At 44.5% G+C, this 19,174-nt stretch overlaps 1 protein-coding gene across 1 annotated transcript; it reads right to left on the minus strand.

The window, feature by feature from the left end:
• Positions 1–11,887: 11,887 nt before the first annotated feature.
• Positions 11,888–18,652, minus strand: LOC144497832 (granzyme K-like). The gene is made up of 5 exons (XM_078219276.1): positions 18,576–18,652; positions 18,286–18,430; positions 16,738–16,885; positions 15,381–15,638; positions 11,888–12,900 (listed from the first exon to the last, which is right to left on the minus strand). Exons 1-5 carry the CDS (start codon positions 18,637–18,639, stop codon positions 12,733–12,735), a joined length of 783 nt encoding a protein of 260 aa, XP_078075402.1. The 5' UTR covers positions 18,640–18,652; the 3' UTR covers positions 11,888–12,732.
• Between the last annotated feature and the right edge of the window lie 522 nt (positions 18,653–19,174).

The raw sequence follows: 19,174 nt of genomic DNA on the forward strand, positions 1-19,174 counted from the left end.
TTCACGAGGGGTCATAGGTTCAAGGTGAAGGGGGGGAGGTTTAACACAGATATCAGAAGGACATATTTTACACAGAGGGTCGTGGGGGCCTGGAATGTGTTGCCGGGCAAGGTGGTGGAGGCGGACACACTGGGAACGTTTAAGACTTATCTAGACAGCTATATGAACGGAGTGGGAATGGAGGGATACAAAAGAGTGGTCTAGTTTGGACCAGGGAGCGGCGCGGGCTAATTGTTCTTTGTTTCTCGTTTCAAGGCTTCATTCTATGATCATCTTGCTGGTGCCAGTACAGAGCGAGACTGCGGATAGTTGGGAACCTGTCTCGGGGGCAGGGAATTCAGATGGTGTTCGTAAAGCAGAAGTGGAAATGAATAGGGTTGGGAAGCATTTTCTGATCAGGGCCAGTGTGATCTCCTGGACTCGTTTCGATCGCCTCAGGGGGTCGGAGAGGAATTTCCCAGATTTTTCTTTCCCCATATTGGCCCTGGGGTTTTCACTCTGGGTTTTCGCCTCTCCCTGGAGATCACATGGTCTGGAATGGGGGGGTGGGGGTGAGTTAATAGGTTGTGATGAACAAAGCATCGTAGCTGTGAGGGACAGCTCGGTGGATAGGATATTAGGATGTAGATAGGCGGGGATCCTGGATTCAGGATTCAATCCTGGACCGGGGAGCGGCTCGGGCTTGGAGGGCCAAAGGGCCTGTTCCTGTGCTGTATTGTTCTTTGTTCTTTGTTCTTTGTTGATTTTAGCAGGGCGTTTGACAAGGTCCCATGTAGCAGATTGGTCAAAACAGTAAAAGCCAATGGGATACAGGATAATGTGGCAAACTGGATCAAACGTTGGCTAAGTAACAGGAAAGAAAGGTAATGGTTGATGGCTGCTCTTGCGAATGGAAAGTTGTTTCAAGTGATATTCCACAGGGTTCAGTGTTGGGACACATCGGGCCTGATTCCCCCATTGCGACACATTAGTTTTTTGGCAGGTTGGGTTTGGAGATGCGCATGTTGGTCATTTTGCGGGATTCACGCATGCGTTCCCGCATGTGCGTCTCCCACCGCCAGAGAGCAGGCCCAGTTGAGACCACACTGGAAACCAGCGGGATGCCTAGGTAAGTGATCATTTAAATGTCATTATCGGGCCCGGGACTGAATTCTCTGACTCGATAGCATCTCCCATTCCACCAGGAGTATTTCACTCCGGTGGGGTTTAGAGTGTCTCCTCACATTTGGGGAACTAGCGGGAGACCTTTCTGGAGTGAAGGGGGGGCAATCAGGGCCCTCCCAGGAGTCGGGTGGCAAGGGGATGGTGCCCCTGGTCATGGGCACCCTGGCAGTGCCCAAGGGGCAAAGTGCCCATGCCCAGGGGACACCTTGGCACTGCCCACCAGGCATGGGGCAGTGCCAAAGGGGCAGGGGCTATTGTGGGTGGGGCTTAGGGGCGATCGGTGGGGATGGGGGGGTCCCGCTGCCACTCTGCATGGGGATTTGGCTGGGGCTGGAGGAAGGCCAGCGACCAGGGCGGGTTGGCGGGGTGGTGGTCTGCTGGGGGCTGTCTGCCTCCCGGGGGTATCTGCCTCCCCGGGGAGCGGGTGGGGGTCTGCCTCCCATGGGTGGGGTCTGCTGGGGTGGGGGGTGAGGGGATCATCACTGCTAGGGGTGGGGCTGGAGATCGGGGTGCTCTGGAACGGGTGGAGTTTGGGGCTGGCCGTGGGAGCCGTGATCAGGCCATGGGGGGGCTGGAGGGGCAGCACTGTGTGGTCCCGGGCTGGCCAGCGATCGGGCTGGTCAGCAAACAGGAAGCTGACATATCGGGGCCACTGCGTATGCACAGAGTTCCAGAACTGTCAGACTCTGGCGCGAATAGGCCCCGCCCCCTGAGCTTTTAATGATATTCACGTATGGGATCTCGAGTCTGAACTCCCACTGTAAAAAACAACCTGAATTACATCATTTTTCCTGTCAATCCAGCACTTAGAATTTTTTTGGGAGAATTGGGCCCATCCTATTTGCCTTATATATTAATGATTTGGATGGGAATGTGGGGACACAATTGGAAAATTTGCAGATGACACAAGGATTGGCTGAGTAGTGGGAATTGTAGAGGATAGCGATAATCTACAAAATGATATAAATGTGTTGGTGGAGTAGGCAGTAAAGTGGCAGATGGATTTTAACACAGAGAAGTGTGAGGTAATGCATTCAGGGAGGTCTAACAGTTATAGGGAATACACAATAAATGGGAATACGCTAAGAAGGGTAGATGAAGTGAAAGATCTTGACGTACAAGTACACAGGTCCCTAAAGGCAGGAGTTGAAGTAGATAAGGTTGTAAAGAAGGGACATGGTATGCTCTCCTTCATGGCAGAGATATAGAATATAAAAGTAAGAATATAATGTTGGAATTGTATAATGATAGAAACATAGAAAAACTACAGCACAAACAGGCCCTTCGGCCCACAAGTTGTGCCGAACACATCCCTACCTTCTAGACCTACCTATAACCCTCCATCCTATTAAGCTCCATGTACTCATCCAGGAGTCTCTTAAAAGACCCTATTGAGTTCGCAACTGGAGTATTGTGTGCAGTTCTGGTCATCATGTTACAGGAAGGACGTAATTGCTCTGGAGAGAGTGCAAAGGAGGTACAGAAGAATGTTGCTGGGGCTCAAAAAATATACCTATGAGGAGAGATTGGATAGATTGGGATATTTTCCTTGGAACAAAGAAGGTTGAGGGGTGACTTGATGGAGGTGTACAACATTTTGAGGGGAAGAGAGTGGAAAGGCCAAGGTTGTTTCCCTTGATGGAGAATTCTAGAACCAGGGGACATAGATTCAAGATAAGTGGCAGTAGGTATAAAGGGGACATGAGGAAGAACCTTTTTACGCTAAGGGTAGTGGGTGTCTGAAATCCACTGTCCAAGTTGGTGATGGAGGCAGAGACCCTAAACTCTTTTAAAAGTACCTGGATCTACACCTTAAGTGCTGTAAGCTACAGGGCTATGGGCCGGGTGAAGGATTAGAAAGGGCACCTGGTGTCCTTGGGCTGGCATGGACAAGATGGGCTGAATGGCCTCCTTCTGTACTGTAACTTTTCTATGGTTCTATGGAAGGTGCGTTCATAACATGGTCAACAGGTTGAGTATCAATTTGTAAATCCTTCCAGTGTATGCCAATGGCAGGTGGTGAGAAATTGCTGGGCAGCCATGTGGGTCTCCAAGCATGTACAACTGCATTGTGCTCCAGCAACCCAGACTCCTTGGGGGAATTGGTTGTTTCAGTTGGTTGGACGGCCAGTATGGATCAGGTTGGTGCCAAGATCTTGGGGTTTAATTCACATCCTGGCTGGCATGAATTTGGGACCTGCCTCCCTGCCATACCTTTGGTGGGGGTTGTGACTCTGTAGGTCAGACTTTTTTTGGGCAGTGAATTGAAGAAGAATAGAGACAGTGGTGATGTAATTTATCTGAATTTAATAAACAAATGAATGCAGCATTAAGGGACGAATGGAAGAATGCATTGGTGGCTGACTTCAAGACAGAAAGCAAAGAATATAAATGAAAGGTAGTCATTCAGAGTGTCTGATGATTGGAAGCGGTGATCCACAATGATCACTGCTGCTGCTCACAATTTATATTAACAGTTTGGGTGTTGGAATCAAAAGCACATTCCAAATTTGTGGATGGCACCAAATTGGGTGTGTGGAGACAGTCAATATTGCAGCATGGTCAAATAATTGGCAAATTAAGTTTAACACAGATAAATCTGAGGTCGCACATATTGGTAGGAATGATTAGGAAGGTCATTTATTCCCTGGTAGATGCAAGTCTTAGTAATGTACAGGCTCAAGCAATCTCAGAGGATAGATACGTCAATCACACAGTGCAACAGTGGTTAGTGCTGCTGCCTCACAGGGCCAGGGACCCAAGTCTGATTCCCAGCTTGGGTCACAGTCTGTGCAGAGTCTGCACATTCTCCCCGTGTCCCTGCGGGTTTCCTCCGGGTGCTCCGGTTTCCTCCCACAGTCCGAAAGATGTTGTGGTTAGGTGCACCGGCCATGCTAAATTCTCCCTCAGTGTGCCCGAACAGATGCCAAAGTGTGGCGACTAGGGATTTTTACAGTAACTTCATTGCAGTGTTAATGTAAGCCTACTTGTGACACTAATAAATAAACTTTAAAACTGAAAGTTGTGCAATGGGCATGCAAAGCCTTAAAAAAAAGTGCCAACCAAGGACAATGATTTATTTCTAGAGGGATAGAATTCAAAGGTCAGGAAGCTGTACTAAACCTGAATTGATTAGACCACACTGCGTGCAGTCTGGTTATCATCTTACAAAACAGATATAGAGGCACTGGAATGGGTACAGGGAAAATTTACAAGGATGATACCAGGAATGTGTGGCTCTAAATAAGAGGAATGGATTGCCAGGTTGGATATCTTTTCTCTTGAAAATAGAAACACGAGGGGTGATCTAATAGAGGTCTTTAACATGAGAATGCTTTTGATGAGTGGATACAGAGAAAATGTTTTCTCTTCTGCTGAAAAGCATAAATTGAGGCTACCAAATAGTTACCGAGAAATCTAATAGGGAACTCTTTACCCAAATAGTAAAAATGTGGAATTCGCTTCCGCAGGGAGTGATTGAGCTCAGAATGGAGACAGCACGATCTGAGGGTAATGAGGAATGAATGCTGACTTTGATGCAAGTGGGAATTTGTTGAAGAGCTGGAAAGAGGTGCTGCTTTTTATAACTTTTTTCATCCTCTAGTAGCTGCTGAGTGTTCAAAAGCATTAACGAGGTGAGAAGGGGACCTGGGGCAGGAGTGGGAGGAGTTGGGGCAGGGGGGGAACGGTTTCTCAATCAACTGCAGACCATTCTGCAAATCAATGTTTTGATGTGTAGGTGCATTTTTATGGAAATTTACCAACGTTCTGTGCTGGGTAGTTGTATTGTTTTTGTGGGTTCAATTTCAAAGGTGTCTCTCCTTATACTTGAAGACTCCTGGGCAATGTCCTTGCCAAAGTTCTCCATGTTCCGAAAAGAAAAGTGTTTAACCTAACATAAACAGAGAGTGTGAACTTCAAATACAGTGAACAGATATGCTATTATTGTGGATATCTCAGTCATTTGGTATTTGGAGACTTTTTGACATGTTGATTGTTCTAATCCATGTCAGACCCAGGTAGACAAATGATTATTTTTAGTCTACTATAACTCCTCTCACTTACCTTGTGTTCACTTGTTAAACTGTTCAATTTGAATAATTTCAAACAAAATCCCATAAATGATTGAATTTATGTCTGGCTCTAAATTCAAATTCAGCTGATGGAAGATTAGGTTTCTGCACCTTCTCAGTAATTGTACGTGGCCCTCCCCACAAACAGTATAACATCTTTGTGTCCAACAACCTGAAAATGAGCCAAATAGTCTGTTGGTGCACATTTCTGACCATTTGCAGACACCCATTGGAACTGTTACATTGTGGTTGGTTCTTCAGCGAAGCGATAGCATTAATACATATATCTATAAATAAGCATATTGAACAACTAGGAACAGAAAGAGAATAAAATATTCTGCAAGTAAAGAGTTAAAAAGTAGCAAAAAGTTGGCAACTGAACGTGTAAGAATGTAACAGGAAATCAAATTAAGAGCAGCTCTTAGATTATCATCTTAATGCCATTGTGAAGTGGCAGTAGCTGTGTGTCAATACGAAAGTGAATCACCCAGAATCACATACTAGTTACAGCACAAAGAAGGCCATTCAGCCCATCGTGTCTGCACTGGCTCTCCAAAGGAGCATTATGACTTTGTACCATTGCCCTGCCTGTTTCCCATACCCCTGCACATTGTTTCGACTCAAATAAGCATTGCCAGTGCAGACACGATGGGCTAAATGGCCTCCTTATGAACCATAATAATTCGTAATTCTGTAATGCCCTCTTGAATGCCTCAGTTGAATGTGCCTCCATCACACCTCCAGGCAGTGTATGCTAGACTTGAACAACTCACTGTGTGAAAAAGTATTTTCTCACATCACATTTATTCTTTTGCAAATGACTTTTAAATCCTTTTATGAGTGGGAGCAATTTCTTCCTGTCTACTGTGTCTAGCCTCTTCATGATTTTGAACATCTCTTATTAAATCTCCTCTTAGCTGCCTTCTCTCCAAGGAGAACAGTCCCAACATCTCCAATCTATCCTCAGAACTGAAGTTTCTCACCCCAGAACTATTCATGTAAACCTCTTCTGCACTCTCTCCAATGTGTTCACATCCTTCCTAGAGTATGGTGCCCAAAACTTTACACAATATTCCAGCTGATGTATAACTAGTGTCTTGTATGAATTCAGTGTAACCTCCTTATTCTTGTACTCTATGTCCCTTTTTATAAAGCCCAGGATACTATGTGCTTTATTAACTGCTCTCCACTTGTCCTGCCACCTTTAATGATTTATGCACATATCATCCAAGTCCCTCTGCTCCTGCACCAACTGAAGGATGTTCCCTGTTATTTAAAATTGTCTCTTCATTTTTTTCCTACCAAAATGTATCACCTCTCACTTCTCGCATTGAACTTCATCTACCACCTGTCTGCCCACTCCACCTTGTCTATTGTCCTTTTAAAATTCTGTAGCTGCACAGTCACATCTTCACAGTTTACAAAACCTCCAAATTTAGTATCATTCACAAACTTTGAAATGATTCCCTGCACACCAAGATCTACATAATTAACATACATCAGGAAAAGCAAGGGTGCATTTACTGACCCCTGGGGAGCACCACTACAAACATTCCTCCAGCCTGAAAAATATCCATTGACTATTACTTTCTGCTTCTTATTATTCAGCAAATTTTGCATTCATGATACTACCGTCCCTTTTACTTCATGAGCTATAACCTTTATCTCAAATTTGTTGTGTGGCACTGTATCAACTGCCTTTTGAAAGTCCATATACACCACATCAACAGCATTATGCTCAGTGGCCCTTTCTGTTACCTCTGTAAAAAAACTCCAGCAAGTTGGTTAAACACAATTTCCCCTTTAGAAATCCATGCTAGGTCTTCTTAATCAACCCACATTTTTCCATCTGACCACTGATCCTATCCTGAATAATTGTTTCTAGAAGCTTGCCCATGACTGATGTTAAACTGACTGGCCTGGAATTGCTGGGGCTATCCTTAGAACCTTTTTTATACAAGGGCGCAACATTTGCAATTCTCCAATCCTCTGGCACCTCCCTTGAGTCTAGAGAAGACTGAAGGAGCATGGCCAGTGCCCCTGCGATTTCCATTCTCACTTCCTTCGATATCCTTGAATGCATCTCATCTGGTCCTGATGTCTTGTCAACTTTAAGAACTAATGATCTATTCAACTCTTCCTCCTTATCAATCTTGAACTATTCTAGGGACAGTGTAGTTTGATAATGCAATTTGGGAGCTATCTGACTCAAAGTAAGACCTGCTCACACCACTTGGGGTTTTTCCCAGTGCACTTTATTAAAGATTGGCACAGCACCACTTTAAAGTGTTGGGTGCTCCATTAGTTTTCCTGCACATTTCAGAAACCTAATTTTGAATCACTTTAACATCGATAAACTTAAAATACTCCAATTTCAAAATAGAAAATACTGTAAATACTAAGTAGGTTTGGCGGCATCTGTGAACAGGGAAATATATTTAAACACTTCAAACCTTTCATTAAAACTGTCATTGATATAAAACAGTGTTTCCCAATTTTTGACTTTGCGAGAGTATTGATGGAATCCCAAAGAAAGAGTTAAACCACAAAAGATTTTTTTGTACAACAGGTACAAACATTTAATAAAAGTTTACCAAAGTCTTTTCTATTTCTTATACGTATACATTTATTATAATTAAAAAGTTATCTTATTCAACAAATACTTAAGTCTTACCTTCCTTTTGCTATTTTTAATGGGAGGAGTGATGCTGCTTCTTCGGCTCACAAGTACGTTTAATATTAGGAATGCTGATGGAGAGTGGATTCTCATATCACACACACGCAAACGCACGCAAACGCACGCACACACACAACACGCGCACACACATACTCTCACACACACATACACACTCACCTCTCACACACTCTTCATCTCTTCCACGCACACTCTTACCTCTCATACACACACATTCTCACCTTTCACACACATGCACGCAAATGTGCTGAATTGGTGGGAAAACTGTTCTAGATCACAACTGTTTTTTCAGACCTGAATCTCTGCACTCTGTGCACTGCAGAGGTCACAATCGTGAATATCATTAAAAACCCGGGGGGCGGGGCCTATTCATGCCAGAGTAGACAGTTCTGGAACTCTGTGCATGCGCAGTGGTCCCAATCTGTCAGTCTCCCCATTTGCTGGCCGGTTTGATCGCTGGCCAGCCCAGGACCCCCGCAATGCTGCCCCTCCAGCCTGATTGCAGCCCCAGAACAATTCCCGAGCCAGCCCTGAACCCTCTTGCCCCAGAGCGCCCCGATGTCCAGTCCACCTCCTCCAGCAGGTGGTGATCTCCCCACTCCTCTCACCCCAGCAGACCTCCCCTGCCGACCTCCCCACCCCAGCAGACCACCACCCACCCAGCCCGCCCTGATCACTGGCCTCCCTCCAGCCCAGACCAATCCCAATACAGTGGCAGCGGGACCCCATCACTTCCACCAATTGCCCTAGGCCCTGCCCACAATAGGTCCCGCCCCTTGGCACTGCCCAATGCCCAGTGGGCAGTGCCAAGGTGTCCCCTGGGCATGGGCACTTTGCCCATTGGGCAAGGCCAAGGGGCACAGGCTGGCACTGTCAGGGTGCCCATGCCCAGGGGGCACCACCCTCCGCCGCCCGACTCCCTGGGGGGCCCCGATTGCCCCCCCCCCTTCACTCCGGCGGGGTCTCCCACTCGTTCCCCAAAACTTGGGGAGCTACTGTAAACCCCGCAGGAATGAAGTACTTCTGGCGGGGTGGGAGATGCCATCGGGCCCGGCAAGTGCCGTGCCAGGCCCGATAATCACTTTTAAAATACATTTAAAATATATGTAAAACATATTCAAATGACTTACCTCAATTCCCGCCGGTTTTCTGCGCATTCCCGGCGGCGCCATTTTCTTCCAGTTGGAAGATGTGGGCAGGTCATAAACACTCGCGGGGAACCCGCGAAATGGCCGACATGTGCATCTCCTGACCCAACCCGCCAAAAAGGTTGCTGGTCGCAATGGGAGAATCGGGCCCACAATTTCTCACCTCTCTCTCACACACATTCATGAGTTTCCCAGGCTATGTTTTTTGGCTGATTACAACATGGAAATTCCAATTTCCATATCATTAGCGAGGGCCCAGGATGGTATTCTCTGGGCTTGCCAATGTCTCCCACGCCGCTGGGAGTGGTTCCCACCAGCGGCAATTAAAGTTGGCCCCCATAAATGGGGATCAGGCATGATCACCCCATTGGTGGGGACAGAAGCCATTGAGGCTCCCCCCTGGATGTCGGGGCAGGAGGGGCCTCAATGGGGGGGGGGGGCTTGGCACCCTGGCACTGCCCATCTGGCACCCTGGCACTGCTCGAATATTGTCAGGGCCTATTGCCTTTGCAGTATCCAGTGCCTTCAGCCATTTCTTGATATCACGTGGAGTGAATCGAATGGGCTGAAAACTGACATCTGTGATGCTGAGGATCTCAGGTGGAGCCAAGATGGATCATCCACTTGGCACTTCTGGCTAAAGATGGCCACAAATACTTCAGCCTTATCATTTGCACTGGAATGCTGGGCTCCTTCATCAGTGAAGATGGGGATATTTGTGAAGCCTCCTTTTCCTCTTCATTGTTTTTTTTCCACCACCATTCACATCAAGATGTGGCAGAACTGCAGAGTTTAGATCTGATATATTGGTTTTGGGATTGCTTTGTTTTGTCTATTGCATACTGCTTTCACTGTGTGGCATGCATGTAGTGCTGTGTTGTATTTTCACCAGGTTGACAACTAATTTTTAGATATGTGTGGTGCAGTTTTATGACAACTGACAATCATTACAATGGTGTCATGGTCACTATTACCGAGATCAGCTTTTAATTCCAAATTTATTAATTTAAACTAATTCCAGGAGCTGCTGTGGGATTTGAACTTTTGCCCCCAGAGCTGCATTACTGGTACAACCAGGACAGGACTGTACATCTCCAATTGTACTGGTACATCTCCACATCATTACTGGTACAATGACATAACCAGAATACCACTGCCTCTCTGGACCTCCTGGAAATTGATGTCTTCAACTGATGGGAATGTTGCAGTGCTGGCTACTTCTCTGACAATGATGGCACCTCCATTGGGTCTGTATCACTAGTGTATCTTTAAGAAATGTTTTTTAAAATCATATTCTCTGCAGTTTCAAGCTTTTTGGTTTCGATGTTGCCGAACTGTCTGCTCGAAGTCCTTTTATTGCTACTTCAAGAGTTTAAATGGGGTTTTGTTTATTTTTATTCTGGGCCTCAGGTACTTTCTGGGATTTTATGACCTTTTGCATTGTGAGGGGGGAAGATTGATTGACAAATCAAAGTCAGGTGGTTCCTCCCCATTAGAATCCAAGGATTCATTTTCAGTTTTGGTTTCGAGTCAGAATCTGTCCTGGTTGTCAAGTGGCAGGCAGGGTTTTCTCGCTCTCCCTGGTCTTGTAAATTCTGCTGGCGAGCTGGAAGCAGGTCCTGGCCTTCTTGGAGTGAAAATTCTGCTGTTGGTGGTTGCTAGCTAGTAACTTGAGTCTCTCTCTCTCTCTCTGTCCCTGGTGTTTTGGGAAGCTGTTCTGATTTCAAGGTTGTCTGTGTCTGTATCAAGAAAACTGCAGCATCAAACCAAAGAACTAAGTTCTAGCATCACGTGAGCATTCGTATTTTCTGTGTTAAACCTGAGGCAAGGGTTTTGTTTATGGGATTTGTTTGATTGGAACGGTGTTTAGCTGTTAAGGGTTATACAATATCATGGGGGTTTTTTTCTTGCCTGTAATTAGTAAAAGTTATTGCTCATTTTCTTTCTACACATGTTAACTGTATTCTTAATAAGCTTTGTTTGATAAAAGCTCCTTAGTGGGTAATTTCAATCATGCCTAAAGTGAACCATCTCATGCTTACCCTAGTCAAATTCAAATAGCAAAACTTATGATCCAGGCGGACTTCACAAAATACTTTGGAGTTTCTGACCTGAATTATAACAGGTCTTAGCCATTTTGGCTGCATGGCCCTCAGCTGCACTATCTCTAATAACCCAGTGAAGGCTGACAGCTGTACTAGCAATGGGCTGTATGCACCTCTCACCTCCTGACTCCCCACGCCAACCCTGATTGGAACGCTTCTGGAGGTGGGTCTCAGTTCATTGATGATCCAATCTCCGACAATCCCCTAATTCTCACCCAAGCCTCTAATTTCCCATGCTACCCTGGCATTTGATCCCAAAGACCATCCATCTTCCATCACTCCCTTCTCCTCCCACCCCGTCAATCAGCATCCCTCCGCACCCCCCCCCCCCCCCCCCCCCCATCTCCCATCACCTCCCGCCATCTCCCCTGACCCTGCCCTCACTCACTTCTCTCTGCTGCCTGGATGCAGCCTGATAATGAAGCCTGGCTGCCCAGCATTCAGATAGCCTCTCATCCTGGCTGACTGGGACTGGAAACAGAGAAAAGCAAGTTATAATCAGGCAAGTTATAGACAGCTCATTGGGTTTCCCAAACTCAATCCTGTCACAACCTTGCCACCGATCTATAATTTCCGCCCTTTTGTTTTTAATTATTTGATCAATGCTACAGACATTAGACCAGTGTATGAAATGTACGATAGTTAAGGTATGGACTTTGCAAAGGATTTTTAAAATGAAATACTGTACTGTAAAAGCATTTTAAAGTTTAAAGTTTATTTATTAGTGTCACAAGTCGGCTTACATTAACACTACAATGAAGTTACTGTGAAAATCCGCTCTGACGAAGGGTCATCTAGACTTGAAATGTTGGCTCTATTCTCTCTCCGCAGATGCTGTCAGACCTGCTGAGATTTTCCAGCATTCTCCGTTTTTGTTGTGTGTGAAAATCCCCCAGTTGCCACACTCCTGCACCTGTTCGGGTACACTGAGGAAGAATTTAGCATGGCCAATGCACTTAACCAGCATGTCTTTTGGACTGTGGGAGGAAATTGGAGCTCCCGGAGGAAAACCACACAGGCATGGGGAGAACCTGCAAACTCCGCACAGACAGTGACCCAAGCCGTGTATTGAAGCCGGGTCCCTGGCACTGTGAGGCAACAGTGCTAACCACTGTGCCGCCCTCATTCTGATAATTGCATTTTGATTAAAGCACAAAATCAAATATTTGCAAAATCATGTTGACATTTTCCACTTGAGAAACATTTATTCATAACAAATCAATTGTCAGTCACAATGCAACTGTTAAACTAGAGATAGAAAGAACACATCCGTTTAAAAATAGAACGACTATGCATTGAAATTGTACAGTGGATTGTTTAGCTGATATTTTATTGGAGGCGTTAATATAACATTTAAGCTCTTTTATGGCACAATTTTCAAAGAATAAACATTTTAAAAATTCTACTTAAGGCAGGTTTTTTCAATTACAGGCTTTGAACCAGCTCAGTCGATATAGAAGTTAAGGACTACTAAGAAAATTTGTAATATTCCACAAACATAAACAGTGGTTTTCCTAATAAAGTTGATCCTTTGTCATACCATGACTTTAATTTCGCATTACATCCTTGATCCAAGAGAGATACTTTTTTGATAAACGTGTGTAAACACCAGGTTTGGTGGAAACATTGCAGGGACTTCCACGTGAAACAATGCCCCTGTACACCTCTTGATGAGACCACTTCTTTTTACACAATAATGGACCACCAGAATCACCCTGTTAAAACAAATGTTAGCAAAAGCGTAAAACCACCAGGCAATGGTCATAATTATAGGAAATATTAGCAGATCTCTCATGCTATCTCTCACTGTAATTACGCCTGCATTTTCTGAGATGGAGGAGGTTCTTGTGATCACCTACCATATCTCCAGCGGAGGTTTGGCATAAACCCTGGAGAAATAATTCTTCTTTACTTGCGCAAATCTTTCGCTGAAGGTATGATGCAATATTGTGACCTTTGCATATATTGTGCCTGATTATTTCATGAAGCCAGAAGCATTATAGAATTGTTACTCTGATATTTGACTCTCAGAGGCCACTTTCATTCCCATAAGTAAACCTTCACTCCTTAAGAACAAACGTATGTTAATACATACACAATTTCTTGTGGAGTAGCAAAAGGTGCGCAAGTAAAAATAATATATATTTAAAGCAAGAATGCTCCTAATTTCTCAAAATCAATAAGGTCACAATCAGTGACCAATTACTGGATCAGTATTTTGCAGAACAGTTTTGTAATTACACAGATTCTCTTTTCTTATATTTCTTTATTTCTTACTAATCTTGGCAGTAAAGTGAAATGAAGGATAAACCGTTTCACTTATCAGGGGAAATATCTTTTAGTTAGGTGTAGGCTTGCGGCTCATGAGAAGAAAGATGATTGGGCAAAGGTAGAGATGATTGGGCAAAGGTCTTGAACAGGAAATGCTGGAGGACATTTAGCCTAAGGTGTGATTGGAAACATTAAAGAATAAAATGTCTGTGGTGATGGTGGGGGAGGTAATGGTTAGAGAATTGACTTTGCAACTTTATCAGTAACAGCATGTCTATTTTACACCATGCTCGCAACTTGGGCAATACAAGAACTATGGGTGCTGCCCATTCTGAGAATTGAACTGGCTGGATAATGCCTATGTTTCCTAACTCTTTAATTCACTATCTACTTTCTCTCGTAAAGCATAAAGCATCTCACCCTAAAGAATCGAGGGGTTCCCTCTAGGTTCTCATAGATCTTCACTTGCAGGCCTTTTATTTTGTCTAATTCATCCTTGAGGACGTTTTCATATTTTTTCATCAGTTCGAGCAGTCCTCTTTCCTGCACTTGGTAAATCTCAGCCCAATTTAACTAGATTTCCTTCAGCCAATCATAGCCAAGAAGGCTTGGTCCTTCCCCTGTCACTCTGATCACTAGGAGTTGGGCAGACTGTTGCTCATAGCTTACAGGTACCATTGCAGTGCCCACTGTTTTTAACGCTTCTCCAAGATAAGTTGTTAACTTGGCCACAGTACTCTTCAAATTCAATATTCAATTCCTTCTCTCGAGTACCTATATATATGCTCACCCATCACGCCCCTTTAACAACTTCCATCTTAAGAGGCTTCCCATTTACCCAGAACATTACAGTAATAGGGGTTATCTTGCCTGCTTTTATATTGAACAGTGAGTGAGCATTTAAATCATTGGTGCTGGACTGCTACATTGTATATTGGTGATGCATTATTTATTTGGCTACTCGGTAGACTTGACTTGGCTTTACACCTGTGCCTCAAGTAGCCTCCTGTGAAAAAAAAATCACTCATCTTCCTTGTACCTGCAGGATTCAGGGGAATGGTTACCTCCACACAGGTAGCTTTCTGGTTCAATCGTTGCTGATTGATTGCCTCTTCTAAATCTTCTTGTCTTAGTTGTAGCTGAACTCGTTTCCCACCTCGCGGCTACTACTTTGGCTTTGACGCCACTTCTAACTGCAGATTCTCGCCCTAACTGGTGAATGGCACCATTTTGTGGGCTCTGTAACTCTTGTGCTCCTTTTCCAGCATTTTCCATTGCCTGTGCTATCACCATTGCTTGTTTAAATTTTATATTGATCTCTGTCGAATCGCCTTGTTATTCATCCCGGAGACTGATTTAAAGATGCTCATTCACCAGGTTAGGGAAGTGCAACTCATTTATTTACAGGTTAAAACTATACAGAGGCTTATAGTTTTTTATTCATTTGTTGGACATGGGCGTCGCTGGCTGGCCAGCATTTATTGCCCAACGCTATATGCCATTGAACTGAGTGTCTCGCTTGGCCATTTCAGAAGGCAGTTGAGAATCAACCACATTGCCGTGGCTCTGGAGTCACATGTAGGCCAGGCTAGGTAAGGACAACAGATCTCCTTCCCTAAAGGACATTAGTGAACAGATGGGTTTTTCCAACAATGGTTTCATGGTGATCAATAGATTCTTAATTCTGGATATTATTTTATTGAATTCAAATTCCACCATCTGCCATGGTGGGATTCGAACCCAAGTCTCCAGAACGTTAGCTGAGTTTCTGGATTAATAGTCTAGCGATAATACCACCAGGCCACTGTCTGCCCCAGCAGAGGGAATTTTCCTCATCTTAACAATCACAGAAAAAAATAGAAAAGAAAGGAAGCTTAAGTTGCTTTCTTTAAGTCAATTGTTCTAACAAAAGCTGTCAACTTACGTAACATGCATCCTGCTTTTGATTTTTATCACCAGCACAAATCACGTTTTTTGCGAGTCCAAGCGAATATATTTTCTTGCAGATTTTGATGTCCAGGACAGTCACATTAGCTTCCTTAAGGGTATCAGAGTGTGAGCGAGATGCATCAGTTGCTCCCCATCCTGCAACGCTGCATTTTGTTCCAGGACTGACTCTTTTTCTTGATTTAGGCAACTTTAAAGTCAAGACCGACGTGTTTAGAATGGCTTTATTCTTCAACTGCAAAAGGTCAAGGTGAAATTTCAGCTAAGTTATTTATTCTAATTTTTAGTTTAAAGACTATACAATAGAAATGCTCACCAGGTCCTACTTACGAAGACCAGTGCCCCTATTGCACTGGTTCTGGTTCCCACTCAATGAACTTAAGTTTTCCATGTGCTGCCATTCTTGGATGTTTTCAAAATACACCCCCCCTGTGCACCTTTCATTTTTCTTTTATCCACGCAATCCTTTAGGTTCTGCCGACTGCCTGTCTTGAGGTGCTCCTCTCACCGTCTAAGTACTGCTGGTAGCCTGTCTCAGGGGCCTCCTCGCACCCTTTCTGCTAGATACTACCAGGCTCAGGGTCCTCCTCTTGCACTCTCCTCAAGGTGCTGCTGACTACCTGTCCCTGGATACCCCTCACGCCTGCTCCTCTAGGTGCCGCTGACTAGTTAGGTCAAGATCCTCCTCTGGTACTCTCCTCTACATGCTTCTGGCTGCTTGGCTTGGGGTCTTCCTCTTGCACTCTCTTCTAGATTCCACTGATTACCTGTCCCAGGGTCCTCCCCTTGTACTCTCCTCATGGTGGAAGTGTCAGTGGTGGATACAGTCAATGTTGGCGGGGACAAGGATGCCTTCATTGCCTGAGCCATAGAGTGAAAATGATTCACTGCATCACCCCATCTCATCCATTTTCCTTCTCAACAGCTTTCCCCTTCTGAGCTACTGCTTTCAGACACTTAAGAACTACACCTGCCCTAACACAGCAATTGTGGAGGAAAGAAATTAACAGCACAGAACAGATGAAGAGGCCTTATCACTTGATCTGATATTCGCAGCAACTAGCTGCAACAATAACACTGCATTAATATTGAATGCTAGTACGTGGTGAGTCACTGACCATGAGTGGGCTGTTGACAGATCAGGAGTAAAGGATGGTTCATTTGTCAGCTCACCAGAAACGAGAAGGGATAGGAGTGCAGAAGAATAAACAGTGCACGCAGCTAGTTGTCTATGATGTCACGCGCCAGCAGGGAATCAGGGGAAGCCTGCATGATGGTGTTCACTGAATGAATTTACAACCCATCAGACTTGTTACTAAACATGAAGATTCTACCTGGAGTAGCATGATGTCATTTTCAGGAGGTGACCATTTGAAGTCTGGATGTGGAACCATCTTCATCACCTTTATTCTCTGTTCGTTTTTTTGCTTGGAAAGTGAATGAACTCCAAGAACCACTTCTAGACCTTCCACTTTTATCTTTCTGCAATTGTTCCAAGTACAATTTAATTACTTTCAAGTCAAAAATGATTACAAGTGGTTTAGTACAAGAAAAGTAACCTTAACCCACACTATAGCACAATGGAGTTAATTTCTATTCTAATATTTCAGTAAGGTTGGCTACTTTATGCATTTATGCTATTGCTGGGTTAGATTGGGCCAAGAATCACATGTCACATACAAAGAATTTACTAGGATGCTACCGGGACTTGATTGTTTGAGTTATAAGGAGAGGCTGGATAGACTGGGACATTTTTCTCTCAAGCGTAGGAGGCTGAGGGGTGATCTTACAGAGGTCTATAAAATAATGAGGGGCACAGATCAGCTAGATAGTCAATATCTTTTCCCAAAGGTAAGGGAGTCTAAAACTAGAGGGCATAGGTTTAAGGTGAGAGGGGAAAGAAACAAGAGGGTCCTTTTTTCACACCGAGGGAGGTGAGTGTCTGGAAAAAGCTGCCAGAGGTAATAGTAGAGGCGGGTACAATTTTGTCTTTTAAAAAGCGTTTAGACAGTTACATGGGTAAGATGGGTATAGAGGGATATGGGCTAAACACAGGCAATTGGGAATAGCTTCAGGGTTTTAAAAAAAGGGGGGCATGGACAAGTTGAACCAAAGGACCTGTTTCCATGCTGTAAACCTCTATGACTCTATGAGTCTAACTTAATGAATGAATTTTTAAAAATACCATCGTTAATACATAGAGTGACTGAATCATAGAAACCTTACAGTGCAGAAGGAGGCCATTCGGCCCATCGAGTCTGCACTGACCACAATCCCACCCAGGCCCTACCCCCACATATTTACCAGCTAATCCCTCTTAACGTACGCATCTCAGGACTCTAAGGGGCATTTTTTAACCTGGCCAATCAACCTAACCCGCACATCTTTGGACTGTGGGAGGAAACCGGAGCACCTGGAGGAAACCCACGCAGACACGAGGAGAATGTGCAAACTCCACACAGATAGTGACCCGAGCCGGGAATCGAACCTGGGACCCTGGAGCTGTGAAGCAGTAGTGCTAACCACTGTGCCACCGTGCCGCCCAACTATCAACTATAGAGGGAAGCAAACAACTTTGTCAGGCACCTGCTAACAGCACTTTGAAATGGATTACATGAGAACATCCTGATTTATTCTTGCACAAGGAACAAATGCATCTGAAAAGAGGTTTCAGTTTAAAATCACACCTAGGAGTTAGTGCCTGTGCTGAATTGTCAGCCTAGGTGCTGTGGCTTCCTCTCTTGAAATGAGCATCAATGCACAATCATCTGACTCTGATAAGTGAACTACCACTGAGCCAAATCTGACAAGTTTTATTGTAAATTTGAGTTTCCCTTGCAAATGGAACATAAGCACGATTTAAGGGAATGACAGTGTCTTACTTGATGCAGTGTGCTGCAGTCAATATCCACTGAGGTTCGATCAATGCTCCACCACAGAAATGTTGTCCATTATGCTGAATAGATGCCATGTAAAGTCTTGAATGACTGTTAACATCTTGACCCCCGATGATATCCAAAAAATCATCTGCAGTGGAGAAACAGAGACTAGATTATAGAATGTGAGCAACTACAGTTTGATCTGTTTTCTTTCTCAGTGTCAATGCAAGATGCAGTAATAAAATACAGACAAAAGATTTATGAATACCAAATTACTTATTTCGCATACTTACATCCTTGTATGGACAGGTAGATGACTGCAGTAATGTTCAACACCACTGACCGTAAATTACTCATTTTGACAGTTCTGTTATGTTCAGCACAAAGGCAACAACACCTTTTATATAACTGAACAGGAAGTGGGAAGAATAGGTTATTGACCACGATGGTCAATGCTTCTGACACTACTGGTAACAAATGAGTGATTGCAATTCAGTAACAAATGATAGTTTATAAGTGTCTGAGATTATCATAGAATCATAGAAACCCTACAGTGCAGAAAGAGGCCATTCGGCCCATCGAGTCTGCACCAACCACAATCCCACCCAGGCCCTACCCCCATATCCCTACATATTTTACCCGCTAATCCCTCTAACCTATGCATCCCGGGACACTAAGGGGCAATTTTAGCATGGCCAATCAACCTAACCCTGACCTAACCTAACCCAAAACTTGTCATTATGCTGTCACGGTAGCACAGTGGTTAGCACTGCTGCTTCACAGCTCCAGGGTCCCGGGTTCGATTCCCGTGCTCGGGTCACTGTCTGTGTGGAGTTTGCACATTCTCCCTGTGTCTGCGTGGGTTTCCTCCGGGTGCTCCGGTTTCCTCCCA

The sequence above is a fragment of the Mustelus asterias genome, chromosome 1, assembly GCF_964213995.1.
Source record: "Mustelus asterias chromosome 1, sMusAst1.hap1.1, whole genome shotgun sequence".
Lineage (NCBI taxonomy): Eukaryota > Metazoa > Chordata > Chondrichthyes > Carcharhiniformes > Triakidae > Mustelus > Mustelus asterias.